The following is a 16,990-nucleotide window of genomic DNA, read 5'->3' as shown; positions in this document are numbered from 1 at the left end:
TAAGAAACAGCAAGTGAGATACAAAATTCTCAGAAATGAAATAAAATCCTTTGATTTGACTTCATCTTACTCATAGACTTATATATGTATAAAAATAATTTTAATTGGCTTTTTCTTTGAAACAGTATGTTTGTACGATTAACAAGTTCTTATCTAAGACTGTAGGAGTTAAACCAACCCATTCGGAATCAACTTTTCCTCATAGCACAGATATTTACTAACTTCCTTACATTGAAGTGAACTTTAAAATCTTAACCACAACTTTCTGAATAGCCTATGACTAAACAACTCTGGATCTGGAAACACTGGTGGAGGGGAACTGGGGAGTACAGGCAGGATAAAGGGATGGTGGAGCAGCCTGGCGCAGTGGCTCACACCTGTAATCCCAGCACTTTGGGAGGCTAAGGCAGGCAGATCACCTGAGGTCAGGAGTTCCAGACCAGCTGGCCAATATGGTGAAACCCCATCTCTACTAAAGACACAAAAAAATTAGCTGGGCGTGGTGGCGGGTGCCTGTAGTCCCAGCTACTCGGGAGGCTGAGGCAGGAGAACTGCTTAAACCCGGAAGGCAGAGGTTGTAGTGAGCCGAGATAGCACCACTGCACTCCAGTCTGGGTGCCAGGGCGAGACTCCATCTCAAAAACAAACAAAAAAGAAATCAAGGACGTGTATTTACATTTTCAACTAAAATTTTTTCTTCCACTTAAAGTGCTAATTTTCAGCTAGTTAGAAAACTTGTGAATTCAAAACAGCTCATGGCATGTCTGATAGATTCAAATCACCCAAGTACTACTATACACTGCCAAAAGCACTTTTGAATTAACTGAAGCACCTTTTAATTAACTAAAAATAATTTTAAAAATTGATGCATAACAGATGTACATAGCTTCAGGGTATACATAGTAATTTAATATAGTGCCTTTTTATTCACACAAATGTCCTAATGAATTAATTTTTTGAGTGGTACATAAAATTAAGATTTCCAAATAACTATGTATAACTACCTATGTTGCTGTTTCATTAAAGAGTTAAGTACAATGCCATACTTGTCTGTGTAGATGATGTGATCTTAATCATTTCAGTGAGTATGTTTACTGGAACAGCAAACTGATTTAAGCAAATATTCTCTGGCTTTTAGTTATCTGCAAACAGAACCCAGTTCTTTCTCTCTCAGATGGATTCAAGCTGGTAGATATGCTAACTGGTAATTGCTACATATTTTAAAATATTATTTGCCTATTTCTTGAGGAAGAGTGACATTACTACTACTGTTCAAATTGTAATTTCCTCATTTTTCTCCCTCTCATACACTTTTCTGGCTGAAAGTGTGTTTTCATTAAGTAAACTCCTCTATTAGAATGTTGTGTTTGCTTTTTAAAGTATGCTAACACTTTGTTTTGCATATTCCCCCCCATAAGGCCTAACCATTGTGCAAAGGCACATGTGGCATTACTAACATTTTGTTTCATATTCATGGCCCTGACTCTCCAGTGAATAGAATTTCCCAAGGGATATCAACAGTCACTCACATATAAGGAATAATTACTACAGGATGTATAGGAACAGTGGTCAGTAACACTATGATTTATTCACCCAAAAGATCATGTTAAAGGTTATATTAATATAATTTCATGTTTAGAGTTCCTTTCATCCAAAAAGCTCAAAACCATTTTATAAGCCTCATTAATCTTCACAAATAAAGTGTGTGAATATTAAATATTACCATTTTCAAATTGCTTAAGGGCTAATTTGCAGTAAGAGAGAAGGAAAGGGTTCCACAGTATAGCCCAAAGAATGCCTGGGGAGCCGACTTAAGTCAGACACACTTTCTGGTATATGCCCATCTATGAGTACCTCTTTACTCTTATAAAGCAGTACTGTCAATCTTACGGGGACCTCAGAATTACCTAAACGGTATTGCTATAGTTTGCAGAGGAAGAAACAAAGACCCTGAGAAGTGGTGACCTGACCATGTCGGGTGGCTGAGCCCAGCTCAGAGCCAGGTCAGTAGGCTCAGATGTGATGCGGAATCCCTGGACCACCTCTTCCTCCCATCCTCAATGCTCCTCAAGTGTAGCACAGCCTCTGGAAGCTAAGCTGATCCACGTGTTTAGTGATTCTTTCAAGTAGCAGCTCACTCTCAATCACACTGTCCATTTATCATTTCAAATTAATAGCTAACAAGTATTACAGGCACATATGGAACATCTAGTGATCAAAATTACATACTGGGGTCTCTGATTTTAAAAATTCAAACTTTTCTTTTTTTCATTATGAAAGATGTCATGCTAGTGTAAAGGTGATTCTAGCAATCGGATTTTTGGTGGATCTATGCATTATAGTTACACTGCTAGTTTTTTGTTTTTGTTTTTGTTTTCATTTTTATTTTTTGAAATGGAGTCTTGCTTCGTCGCCAGGCTGGAGTACTGTGGCACAATCTAGGCTGGCTGCAATCTCCGAATCCCTGGTTCAAGCAATTCTCCTGCCTTGGCCTCCCAAATAGCTGGAATTACAGGCATGCGCCACCATGTACAGCTAATTTTTTGTATTTTTAGTATAGATGATGTTTCACCATGTTGGCCAGGATGGTCTCGATCTCCCAACCTCATAATCTGCCCACATTAGTCTCCCAAAGTGCTGCTGGGATTACAGGCATGAGCCATTGTGTCCGGCCTTACTGCTAGTTTATTCTTTTTTTTTTTTTTTTTTGAGATGGAGTCTAGCTGTCACCCAGGCTGGAGTGCAGTGGTGCGATCTTGGCTCACTGCAACCTCTGCCTCCCAAGTTCTCCTGCATCAGCCTCCTGAGTAGCTGGGATTACAGGCGCACACCATGTTGCCCAGCTAATTTTTGTGTTTTTAGTAGAGACGGGGTTTTACCATGTTGGCCAGGCTGGTCTCAAACTCCTGACCTGAGGTGATCCACCCACCTCGGCCTCCCAAAGTGCTGGAATTACAGGCATGAGCCACCACGCTGGGCCAGTTTATTCTTGTTCTAAAGTCTGACTTGATAATTCTCTATTTTGTTTTTCTCTGTATCCTTCTTTACAAATAAATCCTTTTCACTAAATACAAGCGAATACTTTCTATGAAACTGTTCAACACAGAATAGTTTTAGGCTACTGTTATTATTCATTTCTTATTCTCAACAATTGTTTATTGTTATATTTTTATCTCCCTTGTATCCCCTCTATGTTTAACACAGAGGGCATACATATCCACCTAAGGCAGGAGAATCGCTTGAATGCGGGAGACAGAGGTTGCAGTGAGCTGAGATTATGCCACTGCACTCCAGCCTGGGCAATAGCAAGATCCTGTCTCAAAAAAAGAAGTGTTCCAGGCCAGGCGCAGTGGCTCACGCCTGTAATCTCAGCACTTTGCAAGGCCAAGGCGGGTGGATCATGAGGTCAGGAGATCGAGACCATCCTAACATGGTGAAACCCCGTCTCTACTAAAAATACAAAAAATTAGCCAGGCATGGTGGCAGGCGCCAGTAGTTCCAGCTACTTGGGAGGCTGAGGCAGGAGAATGGCATGGGCCGGGCGCGGTGGCTCAAGCCTGTAATCCCAGCACTTTGGGAGGCCGAGACGGGCGGATCACGAGGTCAGGAGATCGAGACCATCCTGGCTAACACAGTGAAACCCCGTCTCTACTAAAAATACAAAAACTTAGCCGGGCGAGGTGGCAGGCGCCTGTAGTCCCAGCTACTCGGGAGGCTGAGGCAGGAGAATGGCGTGAACCCGGGAGGCGGAGCTTGCAGTGAGCTGAGATCCGGCCACTGCACTCCAGCCTGGGTGACAGAGCGAGACTCCGTCTCAAAAAAAAAAAAAAAAAAAAAAAAAGGAGAATGGCATGAACCCGGGAGGCAGAGGCTGCAGTGAGCTGAGATTGCGTCACTGCATTCCAACCTGGGCAACAGAGTGAGACTCAGTCTCAAAAAAAAAAAAAAAAAAGAAAGAAAGAAAAGTGTTCCAGATTTCTGTTTTTTTTCAGATTTTGAAATACTTGCATACACATAATGAGATATCTTGGGGATGAGACCCAAGTCCAAACACAAAATTCATTTATGCTTCATATACAGTTTATACACATAGCTTGAAGGTAATTTTATACAATTTTTATTTTATTATTTTTTATCTGAGACGGAGTTTCTTTCACTCTTGTTGTCCAGGCTGGAGTGCAATGCTGTGATCCAGCTCACTGCAACCTCTGTCTCCCAGGTTCAAGCAATTCTCCAGCCTCAGCCTCCCGAGTAGCTGGGATTACAGGAGTCTACCACCATGCCCGACTAATTTTTGTATCTTTAGTAGAGATGGTATTTTGCCATGTTGGCCAGGCTGGTCTGGAACTCTTGACCTCAGGTGATCCACCCGCCTAGGCCTCCCAAGTGCTGGGATGACAGGTGTCCAGCCAACATAAGGTTTTGTTTTTTTTTCTGACAGTCTTACTGTGTCGCCTAGACTGGAGTGCACTGGCATGATCTCAGCTCATTGCAACCTCTGCCTCCCAAGTTGAAGCAATTCTCATGCCACAGCCGCCCAAGTAGCCGGGATTATAGGCGTGTGGCCCAGGCTCAAGCAATTCTTGTGCCACAGACTCCTGAGTAGCTGGGGTTACAGGCGTGTGACACCATACCCACTTAATTTTTGTATTTTTTAATAGAGACGGGGTTTCTCCATGTTGGCCAGGCTGGTCTTGAACTCCTCATCTCAAGTGATCCGCCCACTCTCTGCAACCTCTGCGTCCTGGGCTCAATTGTCCTGCCTCAGCCTCCTAAGTAGCTGGGAGGACAGGCGTGTGCCACCATGTCCAGCTAATTTTTGTATTTTTAGTAGAGATGGGTTTTGCTGTGTTGGCCAGGCTGGTCTTGAACTCCTGGCCTCAAGCAATCCACCCACCTCGGCCTCCCAAAGTTCTGGGATTACAGGCGTGAGCCACCATGTCCGGCCTGAGTACCTTTTTATATTAGTGATTTTTCATCTTTTATTTCTTGTTCTCTAAATAACAGTCATCTACTGTATAATATAATATATACTTGGAAGCCCCCAGATCACATATGGAAACTCAAACAGGAGACTTAGGGCTTTCGATCTTAACTAGCTAAAAATTATAAAGTCACTAACTACATCTTATGATCATTGGGTATTTTATTGCATTTTGCCTTATTATTTTATTTTTAGTGAGAGGAAAATAGAAAAACAGAAGTGGTTGAATTAATCATATGGAGAAAACTAAGTGTCTCTGATTTAATACGGTTGAGCCCAAGATGGAAATTACTAGCTGACAAGAGGTGAATATATAAGTTTCATTTGGACATTTCATTGGACATCAGTCATGTATTTCATTGTGAAGGAAAACAAAAACCATGCACGAAATGCTAGATACAAATGGCTGCACAACCAGCACGACTGGACGGAAGACACTGTCAACACCAAGCTGTCAGCTCTCAGGCTGCGGCGCCAGCCACACCATAGCTCAAAATGTACAGCAAAGTCTAAACTCAATGTACAGAGAAAGGCAATTTGTGGGAGTCAGTGTATTCTTTAGGAAACTGTGTGCTCTGTCAGCCAGTACCAACGCCTTAAAAAAGAGAAGTCACACACTTACCTCAAGAACCACAATTACAGCATGTCATTAATTCTTTAATAAACATAGAATCTGCTTAAGAGGTTATTTTTTTGTTTTTTGTTTTGAGACAGGGCTCTCACTTTGTTGCCCAGGCTGGAGTGCAGTGGCACAATCATGGCTCGCTGCAACTTGCACCTCCCAGGTTCAAGCGATTTTTGTGCCTCAGCCTCCTGAGCAGCTGGAACTACAGGCATGTGCCACCACGCTGGGCTAATTTTTATATTTTTTTAGTAGAGATAGGGTTTTGTCATGTCGGCCAGGCTGCTCTTGAACTCCTGGGCTTGAGTGATCTGCCTGCCTCGGCCTCTCAAAGTGCTGGGATTACAGGTGTGAGCCACCGTGCTCAGCCTGCTTAAGTTATAATATAGTTATACTGTGGTAGGGGTAGAAGGCCTAGGCTAGAGAGACAGGGTGAAATGAATCTAGCCACTGAATCTTCTTATTCCTTTTAGACTCAATTGTTTAGACTTAGGGTTTTGAGATTTGCTTCGGCTGGCCAAGGATTTGTGGCTTAGTGCTGTGAATCCAACCAAGAACAATAAAGAGATGCTGCATAAAGCTAGGAAGAGCTGGTGCACCTGGCTCAGTGACACTGCGGTATCAGATGCTCTGGGGCACTGGAAAAGTAGGGTTTCAGAGGCAAAGGACTGAGGATCAGCAGAGAGCTGGTGCCACTGCTATCCCGCCAACTCTCCAAAACACCTTTTGGCCAGATACCAATTCTAAGTTTGGGCTCTATAAAACAGTCACACAGTTTTAAACGCTAACCCTGAGGATTAAGAAAATATGCAAAGAAATGCTCTTACTTATAGCTTCGAAAGTAAATCTTCCCATTCAGTGCAGTGAAGTGCAGAACATACTCTAATCCAGCCAGGCGGATATTTGATACTGTGGGGCCTCTGAAGAAATCTAAAAGCACATATTAAATTGTTAACAAAACAAAACAAATACTTGCAAAATTCAGTTACAACTGCATTCTAAACAGTTTTGTTCCAATACTTATCTAAAAAAGCACAAAAAACGATTCCTGAAAAATGTCTGAAGGTCTCACCCCTTAAGCATTTAATCTCATGACTTTATTTCTGTGTTCAGTTCACTGAGACATTTAATGTTTCAGTTTTGAAGTTCTTCCTCTGAGTCAGCTCGGCAACAAAAAATCATATCCATTAAAAAAATGTAAATCGGCCGGGCGCGGTGGCTCAAGCCTGTAATCCCAGCACTTTGGGAGGCCGAGATGGGCGGATCACGAGGTCAGGAGATCGAGAACATCCTGGCTAACACGGTGAAACCCCGTCTCTACTAAGAAATACAAAAAATAGCCGGGCGAGGTGGCAGCGCCTGTAGTCCCAGCTACTCGGGAGGCTGAGGCCGGAGAATGGCGTGAACCCGGGAGGCGGAGCTTGCAGTGAGCTGAGATCCGGCCACTGCACTCCAGCCTGGGCTACAGAGCGAGACTCCGTCTCAAAAAAAAAATAAAAATAAAAATAAAAATAAAAAAATAAAAAAATAAAAAAATAAAAAAATGTAAATCAAAGCATAAAATTTTAACCTATAGGTAGATGAAGGTAGCAAATTTCTGTAAAAATGATTGTTCAAACTGACTATTAAAATCAAATTAGCTTCAATTTTTTTTTCTATGAGGGAGGTCAACAAGAAAAAAATTCTAAGAAGAAATTTTGATTATATAAGCAAAGGATAAGAAACTTTATAAACTGTTAATGCCAGAAAAGAAACTTGGATATCAGGGATAGGCTTTTTTCTCACAAAGTGGTAATCATACCACTGGTGGCACATGCGAGCATTTTAATGATACAAAGCCAGATATAATTTACTACATATTTATTTTATCCTGTACCATTCTCCATTTATGACAGGGACATAAAGTTTCCTTTTAAAAAGAGTAGTCGGCCAGGCAGTGGCTCATGCCTGTAATCCCAGCACTTTGGGAGACTGAGGTGGGCAAACCGTTTAAGCTCAGGAGTTTGAGGCCAGTCTGGGCAACACGATGAAACCTCATCTCCACTAAAAGTATAAAAATTTAGCCAGGTTGTAGTCCCGGCTACTGGAAGGGCTAAGGTGGGAGGATTGCTGAACCACTGGACTCCAGTGAGGGTGACAGAGCAAAACCCATCTCAAGCAGTAACATAAAAAGAGGAGTAATTAAAAGAAAATCTCCAGTGCACTGCACGCTATAGATACTACACGGACTTGGCTATGAAAGAAGTTTGGAAAACAAGTGTGATACCTTAATTTTACAGCTGAGAAAATCGAATCTCAAGAAGGCTAAATGGAAATTCATGAATAACATTTGACTAAGATAAAGTTCTATATAAAAATGTATCCAAGTTTGCTTAGGAAGAGCTGCCCAAGGCAGGTGACGTAGTAAGTAGGAAATTTTATTCTAGTCCCATTCTGTAGCCACCTAGCATTTTCCTTCCCTCTTCCCATTAGCCCATAAGATGCAGATGATCTCCATGTGCACAGATGTACACATCTTTTGTTGTCTGCTTTTCCCTTCTTGTGGTTAACCAAAAGAAAATCACAGGCCGGATGCGGTGGCTCATGCCTGTCATCTTGGGAGGCCGAGGCGGGCGAATCACGAGGTCAGGAGATTGAGACCATCCTGGCTAACACAGTGAAGTCCCGTCTCTACTAAAACTACAAAAAATTAGCGGGGTGTGGTGGCACGTGCCTGTAGTCCCAGCTACTTGCGAGGTTGAGGCAGGAAAATCACTTGAACCTGGGAGGCAGAGATTACAGTGAGCCGAGATCGTGTCACTGTACTCTCCAGCCTGGGTGACAGGGCAAGACTCAGTCTCAAAAAAAAAAAAAAAAAAAATCAGCATTAATGTGTATAAAACAAACACAAGTGTACAGGCACATTTATATATTACCCTTCTCTACTCCCCCAAACGAGAAAAAAAACAAAAAACCCTAATGAACATTTTTAATTTAAAAAAAGTACATATATTACATATATTTATACATATATTATATAGAGATGGGGTCTCACTATGTTGCCCAGGCTGGTTTCGAACTCCTGGACTCAAGCACTCCTCCTGCCTTGGTCTCTCAAAGTGTTGGGATTACAGGCATGAGCCACCATGCGCCTGGCCTGGGACATTTTTATAAAACAAGTTTGTACTTTTCAAGATATTTTAATCTAAATATCATAATAAAGAGCTTTCCCATAATTTTGCCAAAGCCTGGCTCTCCTTCAGTGGCCAAGTTATGCTTCGGCAATGCCACACCAATGCCAAGCCCACTCATTGGTGTGGCATTACAGAAGTCAGAGTAGTTCTGGGGAACAATATGTACATTCCAGTCTGCTCCGAAACAACTTTCATAATGCAAAATTTTCAGGGCATCTGTGCTTTTTCCATAAGCTTTGGGAGAAAACTTTAGGAACACAATAAGCACATGGAAAAGTACTCTTTAATAGGTCAAAATTTCTAAGACTATGAATATAAAAGGATTTTCAGTCTGTATCCAATAGTTTGAAGTAGTCATCCTTTTATTACAACATTTCTCTTAACTGCCAAACTGAAATTTCCCTAAAGTTTGCAAATCATCAAGGTAACACAAACAAGTAATGAATGAAAATGGGAGGGCATAAATGGTAGTACTTAGTAACCGAAAGCAAATACAGCTAACAGCATGATATTTTCTGGCTAGAAACAACAGAGTATTGTTTATACATGAATACCATTGGCAAGAATCCATTCACTTAACAAATTCTACCAGAGCACCTATTATGCATAATGATAAATGACATATAGCATCTTTCTACCAGGAGCCCCGCATTCTAGGTAGATATGAATACATACAAACAACTGCAATTTAAAATAGCACATTAAAGGAGAACAGTATAAACCATTCTGGAAGTTCTGAGGAGAGAAAGATCATTTCTAGTTGGGAACGATCTCATGCAAGTGGTACATACATTGTAAGGATTTTGACCAAGAAGTATGATAAACAACTTTATGAACCTGAGAACCTGAAGTATAATAATACTGTATAAATAAAAGCATGGCTGGGCATGGTGGCTCATGCCTATAATCCCAGCACTTTGGGAGGCCAAGATGGGTGGATCACCTGAGGCCAGGAGTTCGAGACCAGCCTGGCCAACGTGGCAAAAACCCATCTCTACAAAAAATACAAAAATTATCCAGGCATGGTGGTGAATGCCTGTAATCCCAGCTACTCAGGAGGCTGGGGCAGAAGAATCGCTTGAACAGCTGATGCAGAGGTTGCAGTGAGCCGAGATTGCACCATTGCACTCTAGCCTGGGCGACAGAGTGAGACTCCATCTCAAAAACTAAACAAATAAGAAATAAAAGCATGTACTATAAAAATACCTAAATTCAAAACTTTAATATGCCACTTGGTAAATGCATGACCTTAGAAAAGCTACTCACCTCTTCAGGCCTCAGTTTTCTCAATTATATAATGAAAATCAGAATTAAAAATTCCTCTACTCCAAATTTTAAAAAAACCACATAAATAATATGCTACCATTTAAGAAGGGAAGAATAGGCCAGGCACACTGGCTCACAACTCCAACTTTGGGAGGCTGAGGCTGGAGGGCTGCTTGAGTCTAGGACTCTGAGACCAGCCCAAGCAATGTAGCAAGACCTCATGTCTACAAGAAATAAAAAAAAAATTAGCTGGGTGTGATGACATCTACCTGGGATCCTAGCTACTGAGGGGAATGAGGTAGGAGGATCGTTTGAGACCAGGAAGTTGAGGCTACAATGAGCCATGATTGTGCCACTGCACTCCAGCCTGGGCAACAGAGTGAGACCCTGTCTCAAAAAAAAAAAAAAAAAAAAAAAAAAGATGCAAACAAATTCAGAATGAACAAAATGGGTATCTTGCATGAAAAAAAAGGTCAATTTTTCTTTTTGGCCAAGAAAAAAAAAGAAAAGGAGCTTCCTAAATGAAAGCCCTTCATACATTTCTTGCTCCCTACTGATATTTCATTTGAACACACAACATAAACCAAGGAGCAGTTGTTTTACTTCATATTTATACTGAAAACCCAACTTCCCTTAGTGCCCTACAGTCTGAATCTGTTCATCTTCTACCTTTCTGCTTCTGTACAGATTCCTTTTTGGTTTTCACTCCCTTCCACTCATCACTGCATTATGTGATTATTCCTGCCATCTAGTGGAAGCACAAAATAATGAGAAGGTGGGGCTTATTAAAATACAACAAACATTTAAACAAATGCAAACAAAAGCTCTCTCTGTTATAACAAATTATAAGTATCTGCCTCACTGACAATAAACAATTATATGGGAGACCTAGGGGAAAGAGAAAAAGGTAAAAAATCGGGGTCAATGGAGTACAAGTAATGGAAATCTTAGCTGAAAATCTGGCTGACAGTTTGGTTGGAAAAATATCCTTGGCCAGGCACGGTGGCTCACGTCTATAATCTCAGCATTTTGGGAGGCCAAGGCAGGCAGATCACTTGAGGTCAGGAGTTCAAGACCAGCCTGGCCAACATGGTGAAACCCAGCCTTTACTAAAAATATAAAAAATTAGCTGGGTGTGGTGGTATGTAACCGTGGTCCCAGGTACTAAAGAGGCTAAGGCAGGAGAATTGCTTGAACCTGGGAGGTGGAGGTTGCAGTGAGCTGAGATCACACCAGGGCGACAGAGTGAGACTCCATCTCCAAAAAAAAAAAAAAAAAAAAATAGCCTTGATAATTTGGGATATATAATATTGAGAGAAGGAAATATTGGTCATTGTCTTTCATGTACGAATTCATGGAAAATGTGGATAAGAACCTAGAAAGATTCTAGAAGGGATCATGGGAATATGTTCACCACAGGCAAGATGGACAGTAGGGGAAGAAAAGCTCAGGCTTTGGAAACTTTAGGTTTCAACTCGGCTTTACCTACTTAATAGCTCTCATTTAAGTTCTCAGAGCCCCTGTTTGTTTTCCCATCTGTAAAATGGGAATGCCATTGAACTCAAGAACTTTTGTAAAGATTAAACAGATAATAGTGGTTCTTTAATAAGGGAAATAAGTTCTAAAAATTACAATGCCAAGAATGGGTGACTGGGTTTTTTCCCCTAAAAATTATAATCCTGATAATAAAGACCAAAAATAATCCCAAAAAGAAAAAATGAAAGCAATATGTTTGTCACAAAGTTTTTTTGGTGGGCTCAGATTTGTAAAGCATGTGTATACAACTTAACTTTATATGCCATCAATTTTTCAAAAGTGATCTAGGGCAAAGTACATAAAAATTTAAAAGAAGGGTAACAAAAAGTGTAGCATAAGCCTGTAAGCATGGTGCAAGAAAAGCTCAAATGGAATAACGTAGAAAATGCCACTGAGCATTAGATGGAGGCCTCGTGGCTATCAACACTGAGGTGAAATAGGAACATAAAAGACTGCTGCTTTGAGAGTAACAGTGCACTGTGCAGGAAAAGCTGAATCTCTCAAACCCCATGAGGGAAAAGAAGCAAAAAATTCAGTAAGATTTTCTTAAATTGGAGAGAGCTAGGTGCAGGGGCTCATGCCTGTAATCTCAGCACTTTGGAAAGCTGAGGCAGGTGGATCGCTTGAGCTCAGGAGTTCAAGACCGGCCTGGGCAATATAGAGAGACCCCCATCTCTACAAAAAATTAAAATAAAAACTAGCTGGGCATGGTGGTGTGAACCTGTAGTCCCAGCTGCTCAGGAGGTAGAGGACTGCTTGAGCTCAAAAGGTTGAGGCTGCAGTAAGGCGTGATCACACCAGTACACTCCAGCCTGAATGACAGAGCAAGATGCTGTCTCCAAAAAAAAAAAAAAAAACTGAGAGACAGAGACACAGACCCCCTAGACCCTTTAAATTAGTACCAATCTCTTGGAAAATTAAATTACTTTCTAGAGGTATAAAAGAGCTGGCAAATAGAATCGCGGAATGCTAAGTATTAGTAACCTTTTAAAAATCATGGAGGCTGGGTGTAGTGGCTCACACCTGTAATCCCAGCACTCTGAGGGGTTGAGGTGGGAGGATTGCTTAAGTCATGAAGTTCAAGACCAGCCTGGGCAACACAGTGAGACCCCGTCTTAACAAAAAATTTTAAAAATTAGCCAGGTATGGTGGCATATGTCTATGGTCCCAGCTACTTAGGAGGCTGAGGTAGGAGGATCACTTGAGTCCGGGAGGTTGAGGCTGCAGTGAGCCATGATTAAGCTACTGCACTCCAGCCTGGGCATCAGAGCACGACTTGTCTCATAAAGGAGAAAAAAACAGAAAAGGATGTAGTCCTTACATTCATTACACAAATCATTAAGAACTAGCATAGTTCACTAGGTGTGGGTTATCTGTAGAACAACCTCGCGAGGTTCTTGTTAGAATGAAGCAGTGTATATGAAGTGCCTACTATATGCCTGGCACTTAGGATGATGATGGTAATAAAGTAAAAATGAGCCGGGGCCTGTCGCAGTGGCTCATACCTGTAATCCCAGCACTTTGGGAGGCCAAGGAGGGTGGATTACGTGGCGTTAGTAATTCAAGACCAGCCTGGCCAACATGGCAAAACCCCATCTCTACTAAAAATTAAAAAAAATAAAATAAAATTAGCGAGGCATGGTGGCAGGAGCCTGTAATCCCAGCTACCTGGGAGGCTGAGGCAGGAGAATTGCTTGAACCCGGGAGGTGGAGGTTGCAGTGAGCCGAGATCACATCATTGCTCTCCAGCCTGGGCAACAGAGCAAGACTCCATCTTTAAAAAAAAAAAAGGAGCCAGGAAGGTCACTGAGGGCTTCCTGGAGAAGAAAAGAAACTTGACGATCTGACACTGAAATGAATTAGTAGAAACTGGATTAGTAAGAGTAATACCAGAATAGACAACAGAAATGTGAATAATATATTGGCAATAAACCCTTTCTAATGGAAAAAAGAAGTAGGAGATCAAGAAGGCCAAGTTACATTGGTTATATGTTGTGAAAGGCCTTGTATATTCAACTCAGAAAAACTAATTAAGGTTTTTGAGTTGGAAGTCAGTGATACATACAATCTTGAAATTTTAATCCCTCAACTTTCTAAATTTAATTTTAAATGATGCTAGGAATGACAGGAGATGGGTGCAGGAATTTTATAAAACACTATGTAAGTAATACCTAAGTTACTAACACATTGGGAAATAATCATCTGCACAGTACAACAGCTGCTTTAACTCTCCTGAGACACTTAGGTACTTTCTTGCTGCTGGTAAGGGGGAAAAAAAAGAAAAAGGTCCAAAAAAAGGAGGAAAAAGAAGCTGTGCTCACTTCGGCAGCACATATACCAAAACTGGGAGCACACAGAGATTAGTATGGCCCCTGTGCAAGGATGGCCCACAAATTTGTGAAGCACTCCATTATTTTCAGTATATATTATTTTTAAAATAAGAGAAAAAAGAAGTTACAAACCTAAAGTGGCAAACTGCCACCAGTGACAGTCTGAGACTGCCTTCCTGAGCTACTCTGAAGATAATAAATGCTAAAATACTTACCAATAAGAAGACTTTTTAGTCTTCTATAATCTTCTGTTACATCAAAATCATCACCAGCAAATATTAGCATGGGTTTTGTTCCCTCAGGACATTTACTGTTCTAAAAAAAAAAAAAAATGCAATTATATAATTACCAAAGTCTAAACTGTTTACATACTGATTTATTATTATATTATTATTTTTGACATGGAGTCTCACTCTGTCATCCAGGCTGGAGTGCAGTGGCGCAGTCTCAGCTCACTGCAACCTCCACCTCCCGGGTTCAAGCAATTCTCCTGCCTCAGTCTCCCAAGTAGCTGGGACTACAGGTGCATGCCACCATTCCCAGTTAATTTTTTGTATTTTTCGTACAGACTGGGTTTCATCATGCTGGTTACGCTGGTCTCAAACTCCTGACCTCAAATGATCCACCTGCCTCGGCCTCCCAAAATGCTGGGATTATAGGTGAGAACCACGGTGACTGGCCTATACTGATTTTAAAGTAGTCGGTACTTTACACTAATTTGTTTTCACATTTTAACTGTTCTAAAACTATGTCTGTGAATACTGATATTAGAGGTAAAAACAGAGGTGGGATTTTTTTTTAAAGAGACAGGCTCTCGCTGTGTTGCCTAGTCTGGACTCAAACTCTTGGGCTTAAGACATCCTCCAAGTATCTGGGCTAAAGGTGCAGGCCTGGCTAAGATGACGTTTTTAAGCTTCTAGACTTCTATACTAAAAAAACCATTCTTTGTCCCATTCATTTACATTAGCAAATAAAATATGGCAAAAGAATGATGTAACGGGCTTTTTAAACATTAGTCTATGCAAAGAATAAAATTAAAAGTTACACTTGCAAAAGCAAAACACAACACAACACAATACAACCAACTAACCAAAAGAGCCTTCTGATGGCCAGCATCCCTGAATCAAAATAAATTTAAGGCCAGGTGTGATGGCTCATGCCTATAAACCCAGCACTTTGGGAGGCCAAAGCAGGAAGACGGCCTGAGGCCAGGAGTGAGTTCAAGAGCAGCCTGGGCAACACAGTGAGACCTCATCTCTACAAAAACCTTTGTTTTGAAATGGAGTTTCACTCCTGCTACCCAGGCTGGAGCGCAATGGTGCTATCTTGGCTCACTGCAACCTCTGCCTCCCAAGTAGCTGGGATTACAGGCATGCACCACCACGCCTGGCTAATTTTGTATTTTTAGTAGAGACAGCTCCATGTTGGTCAGGCTGGTCTCGAACTCCCGACCTCAAGTGATCCACTGGTCTTGGCCTCCCAAAGTGGTGGGATTACAGGCATGAGCCACCACACCCGGCCAAAAACAACTTTTAAAAATTAGCTGGGCATGTTGGTGAGCGCCCATGGTCTCAGACACTCGGAACATGAGGTTGGAGGATCGCTTGAGCCCAGAAGGTGGAAGCTGCAGTAAGCCATGATCGTGCCACTGTACTCCAGCCTGGGTGACTGAGCGAGACCTTGTCTCAATGAGTAAATAAATTTAATTATAATTTATTTGTACCACTGTACCTTTCCTACTATATCTTATAAAAAGTATTTTAAAATGAAGGCTATGGACTGGGCACAGTGGTTCACGCCTGTAATCCTAGCACTTCCAGAGGCAGAGACTGGCTGACCACTTGAGGTCAGGAGTTCGAGACCAGCCTGGCCAACATGGTGAAACCCTGTCTCTACTAAAAATAGCAAAAGTTGGCTGGGCGTGGTGGCACACGCCCGTAGTCCCAGCTACTCCAGAAGCTGAGGCAGGAGAATCGCTTGAATCCAGGAAACAGAGCTTGTAGTGAGCCAAGATCATGCCACTGCACTCTAGCTTGGGTGATAGAGCAAGATGCTGTCTCAATTAAAAAAAAAAAATGAAGGCTATAGGCTAGGTATGGTGGCTTACACTTGTAATCCCAGCACTTTAGGAGGCCAAGATGGGCAGATCGCTTGAGCCCAGGAGTTTGAGACCAGCCTGGGAAACGCGGTCTCTACAAAAAAATATAAAACAGGCTGGGCACGGTGACTGACCCTTATAATCCCAGCACTTTAGGAGGCCGAGGCAGGCGCATCACTTGAGGTTAGGAGTTTGAGACCAGCCTGGCAAACATGGTGGAACCCTGTCTCTACTAAAAAATATAAAAATTAGCCAGGTGCAGGGGTATGTGCCTATAGTCCCAGCTACTTGAAAGGCTGAGACAGGAAAATCACTTGAACATGGGAGGTGGAGGTTGCAGTGAGCTGAGATAGTGCCACAGCAGTCCAGCCTCGGCGACAGAGACTCTGTCTCAAAAAAAAAACAACAACAAACAAAACACAAAACAATTAGCCAGGCGTGGTGGTGCACATCTATGGTCCCAGCTACTTGGGAGGCTGGGGTGGAAGGATCACCAGAGCCCGGGGAAGTCCAGGCTGCCGTGAGCCGTGCTCACGCCACTACACTCCAGCCTGGGACAGAGTGAGACCCTCAAAAACATAAATAAATAAAAATAAAATGAAGGCTAAGTTAAACTACCAACTAGACATTCACATGAGAAGCAATGTAATTTTATATAAGCTATAGAAAGTATAGGCCAATTCTCATCAGCAGTGTTGAAACTCTTACTATAAAAAGTATTTTCACCAGTTATAGATTTTTTACACCAAATAGAATGTGATGTGATTAAAAAGAGGATTTAGAAGCCACCAAAGAGGCAAATAATGAAAGAATAACAATTCTTTAACTGAGTGAGTAATTTATGGAGGAAGGTGAATGACTTGGTCTGGGCTTCCTATAAATTCTCTGTTCTGACCAAAAATCAAGGGCTATCCAAAATCCAGCAACAAAACAAAACAAAAACAGTACAAAAACCAAACACCCTCTGCCCTAGGACCAGAG

At 41.7% G+C, this 16,990-nt stretch overlaps 1 protein-coding gene and 1 non-coding gene across 5 annotated transcripts in view; one reads left to right on the top strand and one right to left on the bottom strand.

Annotated features, from left to right (window-relative positions):
- LOC105492078 (ribosome production factor 2 homolog) overlaps positions 1-16,990 on the bottom strand; it is a 47,333-nt gene that overhangs the window by 4,723 nt on the left and 25,620 nt on the right. For all 4 annotated transcript variants that reach the window (XM_071096319.1, XM_071096322.1, XM_071096318.1 and 1 more), the window contains 2 exons: positions 14,127-14,226; positions 6,434-6,536 (listed from right to left, as the gene is read on the bottom strand). In XM_071096319.1, the coding sequence (XP_070952420.1) occupies positions 6,434-6,536; positions 14,127-14,226 (203 nt within the window). The remainder of the gene's footprint in view (positions 1-6,433; positions 6,537-14,126; positions 14,227-16,990) is intronic.
- LOC112428520 (U6 spliceosomal RNA) lies at positions 13,895-13,998 on the top strand. The gene has a single exon (XR_003020505.1). It is a non-coding gene; the product is annotated as a U6 spliceosomal RNA (small nuclear RNA).

Source organism: Macaca nemestrina, chromosome 5 (genome assembly GCF_043159975.1).
Source record: "Macaca nemestrina isolate mMacNem1 chromosome 5, mMacNem.hap1, whole genome shotgun sequence".
Classification (NCBI taxonomy): Eukaryota; Metazoa; Chordata; class Mammalia; order Primates; family Cercopithecidae; genus Macaca; species Macaca nemestrina.
The sequence above is the reverse complement of the archived record's forward strand: the minus strand, read 5'-3'. Positions and strand labels throughout refer to the sequence as shown.